Source organism: Pseudophryne corroboree, chromosome 1 (assembly GCF_028390025.1).
Source record: "Pseudophryne corroboree isolate aPseCor3 chromosome 1, aPseCor3.hap2, whole genome shotgun sequence".
Taxonomy (NCBI): Eukaryota; Metazoa; Chordata; class Amphibia; order Anura; family Myobatrachidae; genus Pseudophryne; species Pseudophryne corroboree.
The window spans coordinates 1,075,007,710-1,075,031,599 of record NC_086444.1 but is presented as its reverse complement, the minus strand read 5'-3'; the positions used below and the strand labels follow the sequence as shown (position 1 = coordinate 1,075,031,599).

Genomic DNA, 23,890 nt, shown 5'->3' with positions numbered 1-23,890 from the left:
GAGGAAACCAACGCAAGTACGGGGAGAATATACAAACTCCACACAGTTAGGGCCATGGTGGGAATTGAACCCATGACCTCAGTGCTGTGAGGCAGTAATGCTAGCCATTACACCATCTGTACTGCCCAATATTATGTATTATGTATTACTTATATGATTTTTACATTTTTATTTTATACTACACAATACCATTTTTAGTATTTTAGCGCTGTTATACCTTTGCTTTGTTAATATTATTTAGTATTTGTGTCTGTATATAATTGCATTTTACTTCGTAAATGTAACTATAGCATTTCTAAATAACACTACCCACACACTTAATTTCAGTATTATATTATCAAGCCTGGCATAAACTTGGCAGTGGCACTAATGCATGCAGCTGAGCATACCCACAGAATTGTGTCTTTATTTCAGATGCATTTTTAACCTGCGCTTTTGACATACAGGGGCAGATGTACTAAACTCTGGAAAGTGATAAAGTGGAGAGAGACAAAGCATACCTCCCAACTGTCCCAATTTTTGTGGCACAGTCTCGTTTGGTCCCTTGGTGGGGAGGACAGTTGGGAGGCCACATGTCACTCTCTGCTCTGCGGTGATTAGATGATGTGCATATGCGCACAGCATCTATTCGCGAGAGACAGAGGGACTGGAGGCATGCCAGCAGCTCATAGAGCGCTGGGCATGCCCCCACAGTGACGGGAAATGGGAAGTGGCTCACGATTGCTGTTTTCCCGCAAAGCCACAACCTGTTTTGCAGAGGCCATCCCCCTCTTTCGGCATGCAAGAAGTCCCAAGTCCGTGGTGCAAGATACTGGGAGGTATGGATAAAGTACCAAACAATCAGCTCCTAATTGCCATTTTTCAAATGCAGCCTGCAACATGGCAGATAGGAGCTAATTGGTTGCTACTTTATCTCTCCACATTATCACTTTTCCAATTCTAAGTACAGCTCCCCAAAAATGTTTCCAATACAACATGAGTGTCAGTGTTGCCAGCAATTTAATTTTTTTTACCTGCACTACTTTGTTGTTGAGATGGTGCTGCTAAGCACATCATGACTAGAGGCCTTATTAAGGTTGCAATGCAAACTCTGACTACAAATTCTGAGAGTGGTGGGCAGCGCAGCTTTAACTATGAATGCCTCTGCCTGATTGACAGGGGCGGGCAGCATTCGTTGACCATTGCTGGGGCACTGCAGGGGAAACGGGTGGTATTCGTCTGCGTTTTTGGGGCTTTTGCGCGTCGTCACATGCAGCCGCTCTGATCAAACAAATGGCGAGCAGGAGCCTTCCTTAATCTTTGCAACCACGCACTAATTGTGGTGCGATCGCAATTAGCGTGTGGTCGCAGTTGGTGGGCTGTGGGTAGCATGCTGGGCGGCCTTGCCCTGCGATGGACGGCCCCTAGCATGCGAAAGAACGGACTGTAAATTCTGCTTTTTAGAAGCATTTGCAATCCGTACTGAGGAGGGTCCTAAACCTTGGTGGCTATTTGAGCACTATATTTATGTTTAATTTGATTTTTTTTTCTGCAGTGTAAATATTCATCATTAAAAAAATAGGATAAGGACAAATTGTAAACATATATATGTGACACGCAGTAAAAGAGCAATCCATGTGCAATTGGTCAATACTGAAATATTGGGGCATTTATTTCCAGGGACAAGTACTTGAAACCTGGGGCTGCTTTTTCAAATTAGGGGCAATTGAGAACTGTGTACAGTATGTGTTGTTAATAAAAGTGCTATTTTACCACCTGGCTGTGCATAGACAAAATAACATTATTAAAAAACAACATCATATGGTGAGATAGTCTATTAGTGTTCTACACAACCCATTATTATCAAAGAATGCTTCTGACTCAATCAAATTAGGCAACCGTTGTCTGTCTTACCATCAGCAACATTCATTTGGTATAATATCTATTACATTCTCTTTTTATGAGTCTCAGAAATGTATTAGAAATGTGTTGAGCTAATCTGAATAATTATAATAAACTCTGCAATCTAATATAGAGTAAAATTGAGGTGCTTAGCATAATTTTGGGCAAAAATATAGGCCCACCAAACGCGACCAGGTGACCTCATCTGGTGGGCCCCTAACATTCCTAAGGTTCAACTCCAGAGCACAGGAGCCCCAGGCCAGCACAAGCCAGGTATCACACTAGTGAGAGGTAGCAGTGTAAGTGTGAAGAGGTGTTACATTAGAAGCAGTGTTGAGAGTGTTATATAGGTAATAGGTAATAATAATTACGGTGTTAAAAAGAGTTGGAAAGAAATACAAGAAATACATTGGTAAGAAATACACGAAATACATTGCTAAGAAATACAAAAACAATAGGTGTGAAAAAGTGCTAGAGTAAGTGAAATCTGGCACTTTCGCCATCTAATTTTTTTTTTACAGAGTTTGCAAAGTTTATTATAATTATTGTGATTAGCAGCGTTTAGTATTTAGAGTGTGCTCCTGCATTTCTCATTTTTTTATGTGTTACATAAATGTTGCAACCTCAGATGCTTAATTGGTCATGCTGTAGGCCATACCCTGATGGTGCTGCACCTATCATGAAGCTGGTGCATTCGATGGTTGTGTCTAAAGATGCAACAAGCCAGATTGTTGCGTTTAAAGTGGTCATCACAGTCCTTATACATTCAGACACAAGGATGTACACCAGGGAAGGGCTAATACTAATATTAGGATAGAGTTGCAGATGAAAATGCAGCAAAAAATGCAAACACTGACAATGCTACTTCTGACTCAGATTCAGGCCCTTTATTTGGCTGCATTCCACATGTGGATAATGTTAACTACTGTAAATAATTTTCATGGATCAGCAGGGGATGAAGATTTATCAGGGACTTGCAGTGAAATAAATGGCTTAGGAGGCACTGGTTATTGCCAGATGTACACACAAATTATGAGCCAAAGGGTTCATGTGGGTATTATACACAATTACAGCATTATATACTGATGGAATTTTGGTGAGTTTTGATCAGAGTTGTGTAAAAAAGATAGCATACTTGCCTACTCTCCCGGAATGGCCGGGAGGCTCCCGAAAATCGGGTGGCGCTCCCGGCCCCCGGAAGAAAAGGCAAGTCTCCCGGACGAGTGCCCACCACCCGCAACCCACCCGCATCACCTACATAACCCCCAGCGGCGCTGCTCAAAGTGCGCGGTCCGGGAGTCATGACGCGATTCACGTCATCCTGGCTCCGCCCCCTGCCTTGCAATGTCAATATTAACGGCATTGCTAGACAGTGAGCGGGGCCACGATGACGTGATTGTGCAGCCACGCCCCCAACCCCGCCCCTAAGCGTCATCAAGACGCATCTCCACACCCCCGCTGCTCCGACCTGGCTGCCTCCTCCCGGAGGGGGCAGCCAGATTGTCGGTAAGTATGAAAGATAGGCCTGTCATAGACTTTTTACTCCTGAGTTTGAAAAATTATTAGACGTATACAAAGTAGGGATGTGCGCTGGGCCATTTTTGCTGGATTTGGTTCTGATTCGCCGGCCGGCTCTGGGTTTGGATTTGCCAAACCGTTTTGACTGGCTTTGGATTAGGATTTTTGGGAAAAACTGACACAAAAAAACGAAAATCATGTAATGTGGGCCTTTTTTTGTTCCTAGAGTAATATTAATCTCAATAACATTAATTTCCAGTCATTTCCACTCAATTTTGACCACCTCACAGTTCACAATACAGTTTTCACCAATACTGGCCAAAGGCTGGCTGGCTTAACTGCGGTATACAGTGTGGATTGCAGGACAGGTTGAATACATTGCGGAATACAGTGTGGGTTGGTTACAGTGCTAGTTGGATACTGTGTGGGTTGGATACAGTGCGATATATAAAATGCTGGTTGGAAACAGTGCAGGATACAGTGTAGGGTGGATACTATGTGGGTTTGATACAGTGCGGGTCGGATACAGTGCAGGTTAGATACAGTGAGGGTTGGATACAGTGCGGCACACACTGCAGGTCGTATACAGTGCAGAATACACTGCGGGTCGGATACAGTGTGGGTTGGATACTGTGTGGGACGGATACAGTGCTGCATACATTGTTGGTTGGAAACAAAGTGGGATACAGTTTGGGTCGGATACATTGCTGGATACATTGCTGGTTGGATACGGTGCAGGTTAGATACAGTGAGGGTTGGATACAGTGCGGCATACACTGCAGGTCGTATACAGTGCAGAATACACTGCGGGTCAGATACAGTGTAGGTTGGATACTGTGTGGGATGGGTACAGTGCTGGATACATTGCTGGTTGGATACAGTGCGGGTTGGATACAGTGTGGGATATTTTACTGTTTGGATATAGTGTGGGATACAGTGCGGGTCGGAAACAGTGCAGGTTAGATACAGTGAGGGTTGGATACAGTGCGGCATACACTGCAGGTCATATACAGTGCAGAATACACTGCGGGTCGGATACAGTGTGGTTTGGATACTGTGTGGGACGGATACAGTGCTGGATACATTGTTGGTTGGATACAACGCGGGATACAGTTTGGGTCGAATACAGTGCTGGATACATTGCTGGTTGGATACAGTGCGGGATACAGTGTGGGTTGGATATAGTGTGGGATGGATATAGTGCGGCATACAGTGTGGGTCGGATATAATGCAGGATACAGTGCAGGGCGGATACACCAATAGTGCACTTGCTGTGACAGGGGATGCCAGTGTTGGCAGTGCAGGGGTGCTGGCAGAATCCTCAGTGTGGGGCTGCCATCAATGTCTGTACTGCTGGGGTGCTGACAGTGTCGGCAGTGACGGTTGTGTCCTCATTTTGGAGTTGCTCGTGGTGTTGGTACTGTTGGCTGTGTCAGCAGTGCGGGTATGCCAGGGGTGACTTCATTGCAGTGGTGCTAGCAGTATTGGCAGTGCTGGCAGTGCCCTCAGTGTGGAGTGTGGAGTTGCTGGAAGTGTCCATATTGCAGGGTACTGGCAGTGTCAGCAGTGATGGTGTTGTCCTCAGTGCGTGGGTGCCGGAAGTGTCCTCGGTGCGGAGTTGCTGGCGGAATCGGTACTGTTGGCTGTGCCGGCAGTGGGGTAGTGCCAGGGGTGTCCTCACTGCAGGGGTGCCAGCAGTGTCGGCAGTGCTGACAGTGTCCTCAGTGCCGGCAGTGTCAGTACTGCTGGAGTGCTGGCGGTGATGGCAACGTAGGAGTGCCGGTGGTGTCCTCAGTGGTGGGGTGTGTCAGCGGTGTCGGCACTGTGGGGGTTCCAGCTGAGTCAGCAGTGTGGGGTGCTGGTTGTGTCGGCAGCAGTAGCATAACTAGGGGCCCATAGCCCCTGCGAATGCTTGGGGGCGCGCAGGGCTGCGGGGCGCCTTAGCCGCCACCACTGATTTCTGCTGGGAAGGAGGGACATGGAGGGTACAGTGCGTGCCTTCCCTGTGTGTCCCTCCTGGGTCTCCGGCGGCAGCGGCGTGTCTGTTAAATGAAGTGCCCGGCACCTGGCATTTGGGGAGCATAATTAGCACTGGGGGTGGGGGGGGTGTACCTGGCACTGGGGGAGCATATTTAGCACTGGGGGGCAGTGTACCTGTCACTGGGGGGCATATTTAGGGTGTATGTTCCTGTCGCTGGGGGAGCATATTTAGCACTGGGGGGGGGGCAAATGTGGCACTGGGGGAGGGCATATTTGGCACTGGGGGAGGGCATATTTGGCACTGGGGGAGCATATTTGGCACTGGGGGGTGTATGTGTACCTGACACTGGGGGGGGGCAGGGTTCTTATTTGGCACTGGAGGTACTGTATATGTGTACCTGGCACCGGGGGGGGCATATTTGGCACTGGGAGCATATGTGTACCTGGCACTGTGGGGGAATATATGGCACTGGGGGCATATGTGGCACTGGGAGCACAGCCCTAGCAACAAGCATTACCCCCTGTTTACAAGCACAATACCCAGCTCATGAAATCCCTGGCAACAAGCATTACCCCCTAGCAACGAGCATGACACCCAGTGTATGAAACCCCTGGCTACGAATATTACCACCTGGCAACAAGCTTGAAACCCAGCACATGATACCCCTGGCAACAAGCATAACACCTACCGCATGAAACCCCTGGCAACGAGCATGACACCCTGAGCATAAAAACCCCTGGCACCGTGCATGGAACCAACACGGCCCTTGAGCTGAAACTGCAAGATCTGACAGTGGGATCTCGTGGTTTTTCGCCTCGGGTCGGGATTCGAGGCAGCCAGGGCAGATCCGAGCACCATCTCGACTGCCTCGGATCCCGGAAGTTCAGAGCGGTACGGATTTCTAAAAATCTGAACTGCTCATCTCTAATACAAAGAAGATATTTCTAATATATTCTTTGTAATTTTCAAATACTTTACATAGTCAAAACTCTGACTTATACATCAGTATGACAGGAAAGACTCACCTGCCTCACCCCACTGCACGTCACTGAGATTTATGTTCCAGATAGATAGATATATATATATATATATATATATATATATATATATATATACACAGGGGCGGATTGGGAACTAAAAGTGTCCCTGGAAAAAATTCTAGAAGTGGCCCCCATCTGGGCGACACCAAATCAATGGTGGGTGGAGACAACACTAAAGTAGGCGGCATCAGTTCACATGGCCATAAATATGGGTTGCGAGCAGTTCCGCCACGAAAGGGCCCCGGGGGCAGCACCGTTACGGTGTCTCAGAATTTAAACTTTTTTTTCCATGTGCCTCCAGACCTGCACTGCACTGCACTGTAAGTGTATGTATTATAAAATCTGCTTTAAGTAAACTAGAAGAATCCCATTAAGTTTATACTAAAATACTCTTCTGCTTGCCATACATTAGTACGACTCGCATTAGATGCATGTTGTCTGCCGACCTTCCCTGCCACCTCCCTGGTGTACGATAGATCGTAAGGTGCTTTTGCACCTTACGATCTATCATACGATCCGCAATTGACCCCCACCCGGATCGACTGATCATATATGCGGCACACATGATCAGTTGATATGACGTGTGACCCACGAGGACGCGCATCGCATCGTAATCGCACCCAAAACATACAATGGGTCGATCTACGTGTCAATTTTGTGTATTCGTACCTAGTGTATGGCCAGCATTCCTCTGCACCGATGACCTGTAATTCACTGTGCTGAAATGAATAGGATATCCTATCCGGTAACGCATATGTTGCAGCCTCAGGGTAACCACATAACCAAAATATTGACAGGGCACACCAAAGGTGCGTGGCAAAAAATATGGGATTGTGGCCACAGAATAGTTCCAATTCACATTCCACCGCACAGCAGCATCTGTTATTCACATTACAGCATACAGTGGCATCACATAACACTGCCTAGTGGCAGATACAAGTATGCCTTCAGTGCCAGATACACATATGCCCCCAGTGCCAGATACACATATGCCCCACAGTGTCAGATACACATATGCCTCACAGTGCCAGATACACATATGCCCCACAGTGCCAGATATACACATGTGCCAGTGCCAGATACAAATATGCCCCACAGTGCCAGATATACATATGCCCCACAGTGCCAGATACACATATGTCCCACAGTGTCAGATACACATATATCACAATCAATATTCCGCCCCGCCCCCCACCTCCCTCCACCCACTGCTCACCCACTGCTGCTGTGTCAGGGAAGGAGAGGAGAGTGCAGCGTGGTCCCTCAGTGATCAGTCAGACTCTGGTTTCCAGCGGCGGCGTGTATCTTCTCAAATGAGGAGCTGGTTTGTTAGCCAATCAGAACTCGCGGACCAGCAGCCAATTAGGAGCCGTGGCTGCTGGTGTGCGAGCTCTGATTGGCTAACGAACCGGTGCCTTAGTTGAGAAGATACACGCTGCTGCCGGAGAGAGACCAGAGTCTGACTGAGCATGCCACTGAGGGGCCGCGCTGCACTGTCCTTCCCTGAAACAGCAGCGGGCTGCAAGCATGGCAGTCGGCAATACTGCACATCGGCTGTCAATTTCTTACCACTACGCAGTACCACCCCGTACCGCCATACTTGCAGCACTGTCCATTACTCACATTACAATGTCCAGCAACATCCGTTACTCACATTACACTGCCCAGCGTTGTCCGTTACTCACATTACAGCACCCAGCGACGTCCGTTACTCAGATTATACCGCACAGCGGCATCCACTATTCACATTACATCACACAGCGGTGTCACATTATTCACATTACAGTGAACAGCGCGCCACAGCATCGTCCATTACTCGCATTGCACCACACAGCGGCATCCGTTACTCATATTACACTGCTCAGCATTGTCTGTTACTCACATCACACCGCCCAGCGTTGTCCGTTACTCACATTACAGAACCCAGCGACATCCGTTACTCACATTACAATGCCCAGCGGCATCTGATACTCATATTACACCGCTCAGCGTTGTCTGTTACTCACATTACACTGCCCAGCGTTGTCTGTTACTCACATTACAGAACCCAGTGATGTCTGTTACTCACATTACAATGCCCAGCGGCATCTAATACTCACATTTGACCACCCAGCAGCATCCGTTACTCACATTACACCACCCAGCGGTCTCCGTTACTCACATTATACCACACAGAGGCGTCCACTGTTCACATCACCACATTACAGCACACAGCGGTGTCACATTATTCACATTACAGCGTACAGTGCGTCACAGCAGTGTCCGTTACTCACATTACAATGCCCAGTGGCATCCCTTACTCACATTACAGCACACAGCTGCGTCACATTATTCACATTACAGCGCACAGCGAGTCACATTACAGCACACAGCGGCGTCCACTGCTCACATTACAGCACATAGCGGTGTCACATTATTCACAGTACAACGCACAGGGCGTCACAGCGGCATCCGTTACTCATATTACACCGCTCAGCGTTGTCTGTTACATTACACCATGCAGCGTTGTCCGTTACTCACATTACAGAACCCAGCGACGTCCGTTACTCACATTATAGCGCACAGCGGCGTCCACTGTTCACATTACAGCACACAGCGGTGTCACATTATTCACATTACAGCGCACATCGCATCACATTATAGTGCACAGTGGCGTCACATTACAGCACACAGCGGCGTCACATTACAATGCCCAGTGATGTCCATTACTCATATTACAGCGCACAGCAGCGTAACATTACAGTGCACAGCAGCATCACATTACAGCACACAGCGGCGTCATATTACAGTGCACAGCCGCGTCACATTACAGCACACAGCGATGTCCGTTACTCACATAACAGCGCACAGCGGCGTCACATTACAACACACAGCAGCATCACATTACAACGCCCAACGATGTCCGTTACTCACATTACAGCACACAGCAGCATCACGTCACAGCACACAGCAGCGTCTCATTACACAACGTACAGCGGCATCACATTACAGCACACAGCGATGTCCGTTGTTCACATTACAGAACACAGTGGTGTCACATCATTCACATTATAGCACACAGTGCGTCACATTAGAGCGCACAGTGCGTCACATTACAGCACACAGTGCGTCACATTAAATTGCACAGCGCACCACATTTAAGTGCACAGCGACAACCGTTACTCACATTACAGCACACAGCAGCATCACATCACAGCACACAGCGGCGTCACATTACAACGCACAGCGGCATCACATTACAGAACACAGCGATGTCCGTTGTTCACATTACAGAACACAGTGGTGTCACATTATTCACATTACAGCACACAGTGTGTCACATTAAAGCGCACAGCGCATCACATTAAAGTGCACAGCGACAACCGTTGCTCACATTACAGCGCACAGTGGTGTCACATTACAGCGCACAGCGGAGTCACATTACAGCCCACAGCAACAACCGTTACTCACATTACAGCACACAGCGGCGTCACATTACAACACAAAGCGGCGTCACATTACAGCGCACATCAACATACGTTACTCACATTACATCACCAGCGGCGTCACAATATAGCGCACAGTGACAACCGTTACATTACAGCGCACAGCTGCATCACATTACAGCGCACAGCGACAACCATTACTCACATTACAGCGCACAGCGACAACTGTTACTCACATTACAGCGCACAGTGGCACCACATTACAGCGCACAGCGCGTCACATCATTCACATTATAGTACACAGTGCGTCACATTAGAGCGCATAGTGCGTCACATTACAGCACACAGTGCGTCACATTAAAGCACATAGTGCATCACATTAAAGTGCATAGCGACAACCATTACTCACATTACAGCACACAGCAGCATCACATCACAGCACACAGCGGCGTCACATTACAACGCACAGGGGCATCACATTGCAGAACACAGCGATGTCCGTTGTTCACATTACAGAACACAGTGGTGTCACATTATTCACATTACAGCACACAGTGCGTCACATTAAAGCGCACAGCGCATCACATTAAAGTGCACAGCGACAACCGTTGCTCACATTACAGTGCACAGTGGTGTCACATTACAGCGCACAGCGGCATCACATTACAGCGCACAGCGACAACCATTACTCACATTACAGCACACAGCAGCGTCACATTACAGCGCACATCGACATACGTTACTCACATTTCAGTGCCAGCGGTGTCACATTACAGCGCACAGTGACAACCTTTACTCACATTACAGCGCACAGCGGCATCACATTACAGCGCACAGCGACAACCAGTACTCACATTACAGCGCACAGTGGCATCACATTACAGCGCACAGCAACAATTGTTACATTACAGCGCACAGCAGCATCACATTACAGCACTCATCAACTACCGTTACTCACATTACAACACACAGCGGCATCACATTATAGCGCACAGCGGTGTCACATTACAGCGCACATCGACATACGTTACTCACATTACAGCGCACAGCAGCATCACATTACAGCGCACATTGACATACGTTACTCACATTACAGCGCACATCAACATACGTTACTCACATTACATCACCAGCAGCGTCACAATATAGCGCACAGTGACAACCGTTACATTACAGCGCACAGCGGCATCACATTACAGCGCACAGCGACAACCATTACTCACATTACAGCGCACAGCGACAACTGTTACTCACATTACAGCGCCACCACATTACAGCGCACAGCGCGTCACATCATTCACATTAAAGTACACAGTGCGTCACATTAGAGCGCACAGTGCGTCACATTACAGCACACAGTGCGTCACATTAAAGCACATAGTGCATCACATTAAAGTGCATAGCGACAACCATTACTCACATTACAGCACACAGCAGCATCACATCACAGCACACAGCAGCGTCACATTACAGAACACAGCGATGTCCGTTGTTCACATTACAGAACACAGTGGTGTCACATTATTCACATTACAGCACACAGTGCGTCACATTAAAGTGCACAGCGCATCACATTAAAGTGCACAGCGACAACCGTTGCTCACATTACAGTGCACAGTGGTGTCACATTACAGCGCACAGCGGAGTCACATTACAGCGCACAGCAACAACCGTTACTCACATTACAGCACACAGCGGCGTCACATTACAACACAAAGCGGCGTCACATTACAGCGCACATCAACATACGTTACTCACATTACATCACCAGCGGCGTCACAATATAGCGCACAGTGACAACCGTTACATTACAGCGCACAGCGGCATCACATTACAGCGCACAGCGACAACCATTACTCACATTACAGCGCACAGCGACAACTGTTACTCACATTACAGCGCACAGTGGCACCACATTACAGCGCACAGCGCGTCACATCATTCACATTATAGTACACAGTGCGTCACATTAGAGCGCACAGTGCGTCACATTACAGCACACAGTGCGTCACATTAAAGCACATAGTGCATCACATTAAAGTGCATAGCGACAACCATTACTCACATTACAGCACACAGCAGCATCACATCACAGCACACAGCGGCGTCACATTACAACGCACAGCGGCATCACATTGCAGAACACAGCGATGTCCGTTGTTCACATTACAGAACACAGTGGTGTCACATTATTCACATTACAGCACACAGTGCTTCACATTAAAGCGCACAGCGCATCACATTAAAGTGCACAGCGACAACCTTTGCTCACATTACAGTGCACAGTGGTGTCACATTACAGCGCACAGCGGCATCACATTACAGCGCACAGCGAGAACCATTACTCACATTACAGCACACAGCAGCGTCACATTACAGCGCACATCGACATACGTTACTCACATTTCAGTGCCAGCGGTGTCACATTACAGCGCACAGTGACAACCTTTACTCACATTACAGCGCACAGCGGCATCACATTACAGCGCACAGCGACAACCAGTACTCACATTACAGCGCACAGTGGCATCACATTACAGCGCACAGCAACAACTGTTACATTACAGCGCACAACAGCATCACATTACAGCACTCATCAACTACCGTTACTCACATTACAACACACAGCGGCATCACATTATAGCGCACAGCGGTGTCACATTACAGCGCACATCGACATACGTTACTCACATTACAGCACACAGCAGCATCACATTACAGCGCACATTGACATACGTTACTCACATTACAGCGCACAGCGGCGTCACATTACAGCGCACAGCAACAACCGCTACTCACATTACAGCGCACAGCGGCAACTGTTACTCACATAACAGCTCACAGCGGCATCACATTACAGTTACAGCGCATAGTACTGTCACATTACAGTGCACAGGGGCATCACATTACAGCGCACAGCGACAACTGTTACTCACATTATAGTGCACAGCGACAACCATTACTCACATTACAGCGCACAGCGGCATCACATCACAGTGCACAGCAACAACCGTTACTCACATTACAGTGCATAGCGGCATCACATTGCAGCGCATAGCGGCGTCACATTACAGCGCATAGCAGCGTCACATTACAGCGCACATCGACATACATTAATCACATTATACTGCAGGTGGGTGTGGGGGTGCCACGGGTGGGGAAGGGGGGTGCCGCGAGTGGGCGATGGGGGGTGTCGCGGCTGGGAGAGGGGGGTGCCGCAGGTGGGGGAGGGGGTGCCGCGAGTGGAGGTAGAGGGTGCCGCGGGTGGGGGTGGGGGGGCATCGCGGGTAGGGGAGGGAGTAGATGAGGCTGGAGTGTGTGTGAGAAGTGGTCGGGAGTGTAGCAGAGAGAGCAGGAGAGGAGACCTGTGTGCACCACTGTGGGGCTGCCGGGAACTGTTACTGGTGACTGGAGGAGCTCTGTCACGTCAGATGACAGACTATCCAGTGTCAGAGCTCCCCCAAGCTGCGGCCTCTGATAGGTTCTGGTAGCTGCCAGATATAGTGCTGAGTGACGCGCTATATGGGGGGCGGAGCCACATGCGGCAATCGGCCCCACAGTGCAGTCGGCCTCCCGGGAACCTCATTGGCCAATTCGTCCCTGTGTGTTTATATATATATATATATATATATATATATATAATTTCCAAGCAGTCCACACTCTGGCCTTTTAAGTGTATGTTGGGGTGACTTCTATATAATGATAGATAATAACCCATCAATTTCCAATGTAAATCCACAACAGAGGAGCACTCACCAGTCTTCAAAGCAGTTTTTCTTTATTTTCAATAGATCATAATAGAAGGGGGTGTATCGACGTTTCGGTCCCAAGTGCTCCTCTGTTGTGGATTTATATATATATATATATATATATATATATATATATAGTATCTCTGCCTCTTGAAAAAGCTGCCCGGTGTGCGGAGAAACGCGTTGAAGGCACAGAGAGAGGGATCGCTGATACCTGCAGTGCTCACAGAAGAAGATATTACCTCCAATAGCTGATGGTCCACCAATTGCCGGTAAATTTTAAATTAACATCGTGGAGAGACTGCACCATCTGTTCCTCCCCATTCCTGCTAAGTCCAGACACTGTGCTGCTGTTACAAACCAAACCCGTGCTGGGAGTACGAGACAGTAGCTTTGCGCATCCACATTGCACTGCACGACGGGGAACAGCTCATAGCAGACCGTGCCGCTCACAGCCTCTTCACCCGTGTAAAGGGTGATACGGAGTGGGTCTGCATTATCAACTTTGTGTCGCAAGGACTACCAATACTGGTGTAGTGAGTACTAACTACCATCAAATTAATACATATGTAAACTCACTTTGTTGTTACAACGGAACTAAGCGGACAGACAATTATATATGTAGATAGATAAATCTCTCTCTCTATATATATATATATATATATATATATATATATATAGCAAACGTGGAGACTGCGGCACTCAAATTTAAATAGAAGTTTTTACTGAAGCATATAAAAGAATTACAGAATGCCTACGCAAGGCCGATGTTTCGGAGCTGCAAGCACCGTTTTCAAGGCATTCATGAAATGCTGAATGAAAGTAGCTAACCAATATATATATATATATATATACACTATATACACTAGTGATGAGCGGGTTCGGTTCCTCGGAATCCGAACCCCCCCGAACTTCACCCATTTTACACGGGTCCGAGGCAGACTCTGATCCTCCTGCCTTGCTCGGTTAACCCGAGCGCGCCCGAACATCATCATCCCGCTGTCGGATTCTCGCGAGATTCGTATCCTATATAACGAGCCGCGCGTCACCGCCATTTTCACTCGTGCATTGGAGATGATAGGGAGAGGACGTGCAGCGTCCTCTCAGTTGTGTTCAGTGTGCTGCAAATATCTGTGCTCAGTGTGCTGCAAGTATATGGGCTTAGTGTGCTTGCAAATATCTGTGCTGAGTGTGCTGAAAATATCTACGTTCTCTGCCTGAAAAACGCTCCATATCTGTGCTGCATTGTAGTATAGGAGGACAGGACAGTGCAGAATTTTGCTGACCAGTGACCACCAGTATAGCAGTATGGTACAGTAGTCCACTGCTCTACCTACCTCTGTGTCGTCAAGTATACTATCCATCCATACCTGTGGTGCATTTTAGTTGTTGTGCACAGTAGTAGGACAGTGCATAATTTTGCTGACCACCAGTATATAATATATAGCAGTACGGTACAGTAGGCCACTGCTCTTCCTACCTCTGTGTCGTCAAGTATACTATCCATCCATCCCTGTGGTGCATTTAAGTGGTGCGGTGTATATATAGTAGGACAGTGCATAATTTTGCTGACTACCAGTATATAATATATAGCAGTACGGTATAGTAGGCCACTGCTCTACCTACCTCTGTGTCGTCAAGTATACTATCCATCCATCCCTGTGGTGCATTTAAAAGTGGTGCGGTGTATATATAGTAGGAGGGCAGTGCATAATTTTGCTGACTACCAGTATATAATATATAGCAGTACGGTACAGTAGGCCACTGCTCTACCTACCTCTGTGTCGTCAAGAATACTATCCATCCATCCCTGTGGTGCATTTAAGTGGTGCATTGTATATATAGTAGGAGGACAGTGCATAATTTTGCTGACCGCCAGTATATAATATATAGCAGTACGGTACAGTAGGCCACTGCTCTACCTACCTCTGTGTCGTCAAGTATACTATCCATCCATACCTGTGGTGCATTTTAGTTGTTGTGCGGTGTATATATAGTAGAAGGACAGTGCATAATTTTGCTGACCACCAGTATATAATATATAGCAGTACGGTACAGTAGGCCACTGCTCTACCTACCTCTGTGTCGTCAAGTATACTATCCATCCATACCTGTGGTGCATTTTAGTTGTTGTGCGGTGTATATATAGTAGAAGGACAGTGCATAATTTTGCTGACCACCAGTATATAATATATAGCAGTACAGTACAGTAGGCCACTGCTCTACCTACCTCTGTGTCGTCAAGTATACTATCCATCCATCCCTGTGGTGCATTTAAGAGGTGCAGTGTATATATAGTAGGAGGACAGTGAAGAATTTTGCTGACCACCAGTATATAATATATAGCAGTACGGTACAGTAGGCCACTGCTCTACCTACCCCTGTGTCGTCAAGTATACTATCCATCCATCCCTGTGGTGCATTTAAGTGGTGCGGTGTGTATATATAGTAGGAGGACAGTGCATAATTTTGCTGACTGCCAGTATATAATATATAGCAGTACGGTACAGTAGGCCACTGCTCTACCTACCTCTGTGTCATCAAGTATACTATCCATCCATAACTGTGGTGCATTGTAGTTGTCGTGTGCAGTATATATAGTAGTAGGCCATTGCTATTGATATATTACTGGCATATAATTCCACACATTAAAAAATGGAGAACAAAATGTGGAGGGTAAAATAGGGAAAGATCAAGATCCACTTCCACCTCGTGCTGAAGCTGCTGTCACTAGTCATGGCCGAGACGATGAAATGCCATCAACGCCGTCTGCCAAGGCCGATGCCCAATGTCATAGTAGAGAGCATGTAAAATAAAAAAAACAAAATTTCATTAAAATGACCCACAAATCAAAATTAAAAGCATCTGATGAGAAGCGTAAACTTGCCAATATGCCATTTACGACACGGAGTGGCAAGGAATGGCTGAGGCCCTGTCCTATGTTCATGGCTAGTGGTTCAGCTTCACATGAGGATGGAAGCACTCATCCTCCTGCTAGAAAACTTAAAAGAGTTAAGATGGCAAAAGCACAGCAAAGAACTGTGCGTTCTTCTAAATCACAAATCCCCAAGGAGAGTCCAATTGTGTCGATTGAGATGCCTGACCTTCCCAACACTGGACGGGAAGAGGTGGCGCCTTACACCATTTGCATGCCCCCTGCAAGTGCTGGAAGGAGCACCCGCAGTCCAGTTCCTGATAGTCAAATTGAAGATGTCACTGTTGAAGTACACCAGGATGAGGATATGGGTGTTGCTGGCGCTGGGGAGGAAATTGACAAGGAGGATTCTGATGGTGAGGTGGTTTGTTTAAATCAGGCACCCGGGGAGACACCTATTGTCCGTGGGACGAATATGGCCATTGACATGCCTGGTCAAATTACAAAAAAAAATCACCTCTTCGGTGTGGAATTATTTCAACAGAAATGCGGACAACTGGTATCAAGCCATGTGTTGCCTTTGTCAAGCTGTAATAAGTAGGGGTAAGGACGTTAACCACCTAGGAACATCCTCCCTTATACGTCACCTGGAGCGCATTCATCACTGACAAGTTCAAAAACTTTGGGTGACAGCGGAAGTAGTCCACTGCCAACTAAATCCCTTCCTCTTGTAACCAAGCTCCTGCAAACCACACCACCAACTCCCTCGGTGTCAATTTCCTCCTTATACAGGAAAGCCAATAGACCTGCAGGCCATGTCACTGTCAAGTCTGACGAGTCGTCTCCTGCCTGGGATTCCTCCGATGCATCCTTGAGTGTAACGCCTACTGCTGCTGGCGCTGCTGTTGTTGCTGCTGGGAGTCTATCGTCATCCCAGAGGGGAAGTCAGAAGACCACTTGTACTACTTCCAGTAAGCAATTGACTGTCCAACAGTCCTTTGCGAGGAAGATGAAATATCACAGCAGTCATCCTGCTGCAAAGCGGATAACTCAGGCCTTGGCAGCCTGGGTTGTGAAAAACGTGTTTGCGGTATCCACCGTTAATTCACAGGGAACTAGAGAATTGCTTGAGGTACTGTGTCCCCGGTACCAAATACCATCTAGGTTCCACTTACCTAGGCAGGCTATACCGAAAATGTACACAGACGTCAGAAAAAGAGTCACAAGTGTCCTAAAAAATGCAGTTGTACCCAATGTCCACTTAACCATGGACATGTGGACAAGTGGAGCAGGGCAGACTCAGGACTATATGACTGTGACAGCCCACTGGGTAGATGTATTGCCTCCCGCAGCAAGAACAGCAGCGGCGGCACCAGTAGCAGCATCTCGCAAACGCCAACTCGTTCCTAGGCAGGCTACGCTTTGTATCACCGCTTTCCATAAGAGGCACACAGCTGACAACCTCTTACAGAAACTGAGGAACATCATCGCAGAATGGCTTACCCCAATTGGACTCTCCTGGGGATTTGTGACATCGGACAACGCCACCAATATTGTGCGTGCATTACATCTGGGCAAATTCCAGCACGTCCCATGTTTTGCACATACATTGAATTTGGTGGTGCAGAATTATTTGAAAAATGACAAGGGCGTGCAAGAGATGCTGTCTGTGGCCCGAAGAATTGCGGGCCACTTTTGGCATTCAGCCACCGCGTGCCGAAGACTGGAGCACCAGCAAACAGTCCTGAACCTGCCCTGCCATCATCTGAAGCAAGAGGTGGTAACGAGGTGGAATTCAACCCTCTATATGCTTCAGAGGATGGAGGAGCAGCAAAAGGCCATTCAAGCCTATACAGCTACCTACGATATAGGCAAAGGAGGGGGAATGCACCTGACTCAAGCGCAGTGGAGAACTTGCCACACGTGCCACACGTGAAGTCAGTTCAGACACTGCCAGCCTGAGTCAGGTCATTCCCCTCATCGTGCTTTTGCAGAAGAAGCTGGAGAGATTGAAGGCGGAGCTAATACACAGCGATTCCGCTAGGCATGTGGGACTTGTGGATGGAGCTCTTAATTCGCTTAACCAAGATTCACGGGTGGTCAATCTGTTGAAATCAGAGCACTACATTTTGGCCACCGTGCTCGATCCTAGATTTAAAACCTATGTTGTATCTCTCTTTCTGGCAGACACAAGTCTGCAGAGGTTCAAAGACCTGCTGGTGAGAAAATTGTCAAGTCAAGCGGAACGTGACCCGTCAACAGCTCCTCCTTCACATTCTCCCACAACTGGGGCTGCGAGGAAAAGGCTAAGAATTCCGAGCCCACCCGCTGGCAGTGATGCAGGGCAGTCTGGAGCGAGTGCCGACATCTGGTCCGTACTGAAGGACCTGCCAACGATTACTGACATGTAGTCTACTGTTACTGCATATGATTCTGTCACCATTGAAAGAATGGTGGAGGATTATATGAGTGACCGCATCCAAGTAGGCACGTCAGACAGTCCGTACGTATACTGGCAGGAAAAAGAGGCAATTTGGAGGCCCTTGCAGAAACTGGCTTTATTTTACCTAAGTTGCCCCCCCTCCAGTGTATACTCCGAAAGAGTGTTTAGTGCAGCCGCTCACCTTGTCAGCAATCGACGTACGAGGTTACTTCCAGAAAATGTGGAGAAGATGATGTTCATCAAAATGAATTATAATCAATTCCTCCGTGGAGACATTCATTAGCAATTGCCTCCAGAAAGTACACAGGGACCTGAGTTGGTGGATTTTAGTGGGGACGAATTAATAATCTGTGAGGAGGGGGATGTATACAGTGAAAGGGGTGAGGAATCGGAGGATGAGGAGGAGGTGGACATCTTGCCTCTGTAGAGCCAGTTTGTGCAAGGAGAGATTGATTGCTTCTTTTTTGGTGGGGGCCCAAACCAACCAGTCATTTCAGTCACAGTCGTGTGGCAGACCCTGTCGCTGAAATGATGGGTTTGTTAAAGTGTGCATGTCCTGTTTATACAACATAAGGGTGGGTGGGAGGGCCCAAGGACAATTCCATCTTGCACCTCTTTTTCTTTCATTTTTCTTTGCATCATGTGCTGTTTGGGGACTATTTTTTTAATCTGTCATCCTGTCTGACACTGCAGTGCCACTCCTAGATGGGCCAGGTGTTTGTGTCGGCCACTTGGGTCGCTTAGCTTAGTCAAACAGCTACCTCATTGCGTCTCTTTTTTTCTTTGCATCATGTGCTGTTTGGGGACTATTTTTTAAATCTGCCATCCTGTCTGACACTGCAGTGCCACTCCTAGATGGGCCAGGTGTTTGTGTCGGCCACTTGGGTCGCTTAGCTTAGTCACACAGCTACCTCATTGCGTCTCTTTTTTTCTTTGCATCATGTGCTGTTTGGGGACTATTTTTTTAATCTGCCATCCTGTCTGACACTGCAGTGCCACTCCTAGATGGGCCAGGTGTTTGTGTCGGCCACTTGGGTCGCTTAGCTTAGTCACACAGCTACCTCATTGCGCCTCTTTTTTTCTTTGCATCATGTGCTGTTTGGGGACTATTTTTTTAATCTGCCATCCTGTCTGACACTGCAGTGCCACTCCTAGATGGGCCAGGTGTTTGTGTCGGCCACTTGGGTCGCTTAGCTTAGTCACACAGCTACCTCATTGCGCCTCTTTTTTTCTTTGCATCATGTGCTGTTTGGGGACTATTTTTTGAAGTGCCATCCTGTCTAACACTGCAGTGCCACTCCTAGGTGGGCCAGGTGTTTGTGTCGGCCACTTGGGTCGCTTAGCTTAGTCACACAGCTACCTCATTGCGCCTCTTTTTTTCTTTGCATCATGTGCAGTTTGGGGACTATTTTTTAAATCTGCCATCCTGTCTGACACTGCAGTGCCACTCCTAGATGGGCCAGTTGTTTGTGTCGGCCACTTGCGTCGCTTAGCTTAGTCATCCAGCGACCTCGGTGCAAATTTTAGGACTAAAAATAATATTGTGAGGTGTGAGGTGTTCAGAATAGACTGGAAATGAGTGGAAATTATGGTTATTGAGGTTAATAATACTATGGGATCAAAATGACCCCCAAATTCTATGATTTAAGCTGTTTTTGAGGGGTTTTTGTAAGAAAACACCCGAATCCAAAACACAACCGAATCCGACAAAAAATTTTCAGAGAGGTTTTGCCAAAACGCGTCCGAATCCAAAACACGGCCGTGGAACCGAATCCAAAACCAAAACACAAAACCCGTAAAATGTCCGGTGCACATCACTAATATACACACACATACACATATCTGGAACATAAATCTTCATCCCCGGCTGATCCATGAAAATTATTTACAGTAGTTAACGTTATCTTTTTACTGAGGTTTTTAACTAAGCTAGTATATATGTATAGGGAAATTTATAAATGTATAAACTATGATGTCCTCTATGACAACGATCGCATGAAAGTGTTTTAAGACAGTGAAAACTAAAAACACAATAAATGTAACTCGCCAGCTGGGTCCACCAGTCTGGTTTTACATATTTGACCCTCTAGCTTCTGTTGCTGTAACGCCTCCAATCCAATATCCCATAACTAAGAATTCCATGAAAAATTATGTATGGAGGCAAGAGAAACATCCATAAAGCAATGTGTCATCCACTGTAATGGAAAATAGCTTCAAATGTATTATATACATACATGTACAGTTACAGCCAGCAACTGTACCTTCCAACAATGGCAGTTCCTCTTCGAAGCTGTCACTCTTCTGGAATTTATAAAACGAGTTATATGACTGTTCTTCATAAACGTACCCTGTTTGCTCCAAAGGAGATGATATCATTCCCGTCTGCATAAATTCTGCCTCTCTTGGCCTACATAATCAGACAATACGTAGAATTATTAAACAGCTATTATTCACTGTGGCATTTGTTAACAACCCAGTCTTAAATTCGTTACCCTATCATTTTTGGTGTGAAGGCAGTTACACCCTGTTTACAGCTTACGCACATGTTTCCCCCAGATACGCTGCTTCTCCCACTAAGATAAGGTCCTTCACCAGTGTCCTCAATAATATAATCTGATTGATAGAAGTCTGAATCAAATTGATCCATTGCTGTGACTTTTATTTTATGATACTTGATTTACCTGGGGGAAAAAAGAAAGAAGAACCTAACTGTAGTACAGCAAATTCAATTTCATGACATTTTCAGTGAATATACATTTTGGTAGGTAAGTACATGTACAGTAAGTACAACTGTTTGCCTGCAATTTTGTCATCAGCCTTAGTTATAATCTTGGTTATCATTGGCTGCTGTGCTACTGTATAAGAGAAATCTTTCTGTTATACAAATGACTTCATTGTCCAAAACAGCGTTTTTGCTGTACAGAATTGTGCATTAGAAAATGGATTGTTATATTTATTTTTTATGTATTATTTTTATTAACAGATTTTAGCCCTGAAATAGAGTTGGGAAGACATAAATGTTTCTGGGATAAATATATACATATTTTCATGCTGCATACTGTATGTGCACGAATAGTGTACGTATTTAGATTTGTGTGTATCTCAGATTTGTGACCCTGTATGGCTGAAGAGGTTGAATAGAGGCAACAATACTTGTTGTAAAAGATAAGCCACTGAAACTTCTGAGGAAGCCGCTGAAAGATATAAAAAAAGGTGGAGAAATGCGTTGTCATACAGGAGCCTGCCCGGGGAGGCATTCTGTATGGCTTTAAAACCACTGAACAGCTAAGAATACCCAGCCAGGACTGCAGTATGAATCTTTTAAAACAAGTATTGCTCACCTCAATTGGAGCCTCACAGGACTGCAGTGTGTTTGATGTGGGAATCACACATTTGAGACTGAGAAATTATTTTCTTCTTTTCAGGTGAACTTTTATATAAACTAGCGCTAGTGAACAGTCCTTAGATATATGGAAGTTGCAACTTAACTTTGAATGAATTAATGGTTTTATGTGCACAGTGAAATTACACATGTGATGTTTTACAAATAAATCTTGATCAGGATAATTTTAAGCTTTAGAGTAATAATGAATTGTGACTAGGTGGTGTATTTAATGCATGTCGGATCCTTTCCGACAGAAAGTATCCAACAATGCAGTATTCAATTGTTTTAAAGTCGGATTGACATTGTCGAAAAACTGGGCTAAAAGCTGTCAGATTTGGCCGCAAATTCGATAAAACACCTGGATCTGCGGCTAATCCGGCGATACACATGTTTTCCGACAAGTCGGAATTGTTGACCTGTTGGGAAAATGGCAGCCCCATTGAATAGGTCGAATCACTATTCGACCTGACAAAGTCAGAAACTGCCGTATTTCCGACAAGACGTCAGTTAAGACAAGAATTTAAAACACCTATAGATCATTGGTTTATAATTGGTATAGCAGTGCTTGAACTTTCAGGATTATTCCTGTGTCTTTCTTTATGTGCAGTTTTAAAACAAGGTCTACAACTACAGTACCTCCAGAAGTGATAGCTGCAGCTGATCCAAGTCTAAAACATTCTCTGAGTAATTTTTCAAAAACAATTTTATTGAGAAGTGAAGAAAAAAACACATGCATCTATGATGGTGCGAGATAAACAGAGAATACAGACAAAAATTGACAACACAGAGCAATAATCAGGTAAAGCAAAACTTACTTTGTAAATATGCAAGGCAATGCATACAGACAATTGACTTCTTCATTTTACATTTTCATCAAAAGAAAGAAACAACAAAAACGATACATTGAATAAAGAACACACAACTAAAACATATTCTCTGAGTAATGTATTTCCACCAGGAGACCAGCGCCCGAATATTTGCTTGTGTGTTTTGAGACTTCAAACAGACTAGTAGTAGTGGCAGGGCCATATAGAGTCACGCCGGGCCCCAGTAAAGGGTGCATGGCTTAAAAAAGGGTGTGATGATGGCCATTAGTATGAAATAAATATTATACTAAAATCATTGCGAGGCCCCGTGTGCTCTATGGGGGAAGCAGTTTTAACACAGGAGCGGGGGGGGGGGGGCAGGGGAGGGCACCCACTTCCTAACTTAATTCAACAGGAAGTGGGTCCCTCCTTCCCGGCCAGCGTCATCTTCCCAGTGATATTTGGGAAGATGACGCTGGCCACTAGAGAACAATGCGGTGACATCTTCCCAAAGAAATCACCGGGAAGATTATGCCGCAGTACAGTGGCACAGGTATACTATACTTATACTTTTTCGAGGACCCTTTCACACTAAGTGGCCGATTCAGCATGAATCGTAGAAGTGCAGAAATAGCTATTTGGCAACTTCCGCACTTCTGTGCATGCGCGCATGTCGCCGAGAGCATGTGCAAGGGCTTAAATTGTGACCGCATGCGACTGCAGTCTGAGGGGTCTATTTACTAAGCCTTGGATGGCGATAAAGTCGCTGGAGATAAAGTACCAGCCA

The 23,890-nt window shown here is 46.4% G+C and overlaps 1 protein-coding gene across 8 annotated transcripts in view; it reads right to left on the bottom strand.

Annotated features, from left to right (window-relative positions):
- Positions 1–23,890, bottom strand: part of YIPF7 (Yip1 domain family member 7) — a 201,324-nt gene that overhangs the window by 171,551 nt on the left and 5,883 nt on the right. For 7 of the 8 annotated variants that reach the window (XM_063920987.1, XM_063920989.1, XM_063920990.1 and 4 more), the window contains exons 2-3: positions 21,405–21,593; positions 21,174–21,319 (exon numbers count right to left, since the gene is read on the bottom strand). In XM_063920987.1, the coding sequence (XP_063777057.1) occupies positions 21,174–21,319; positions 21,405–21,559 (301 nt within the window). In that variant the 5' untranslated portion in view covers positions 21,560–21,593. The remainder of the gene's footprint in view (positions 1–21,173; positions 21,320–21,404; positions 21,594–23,890) is intronic. The other variant, XM_063920988.1, reaches the window with a different exon arrangement.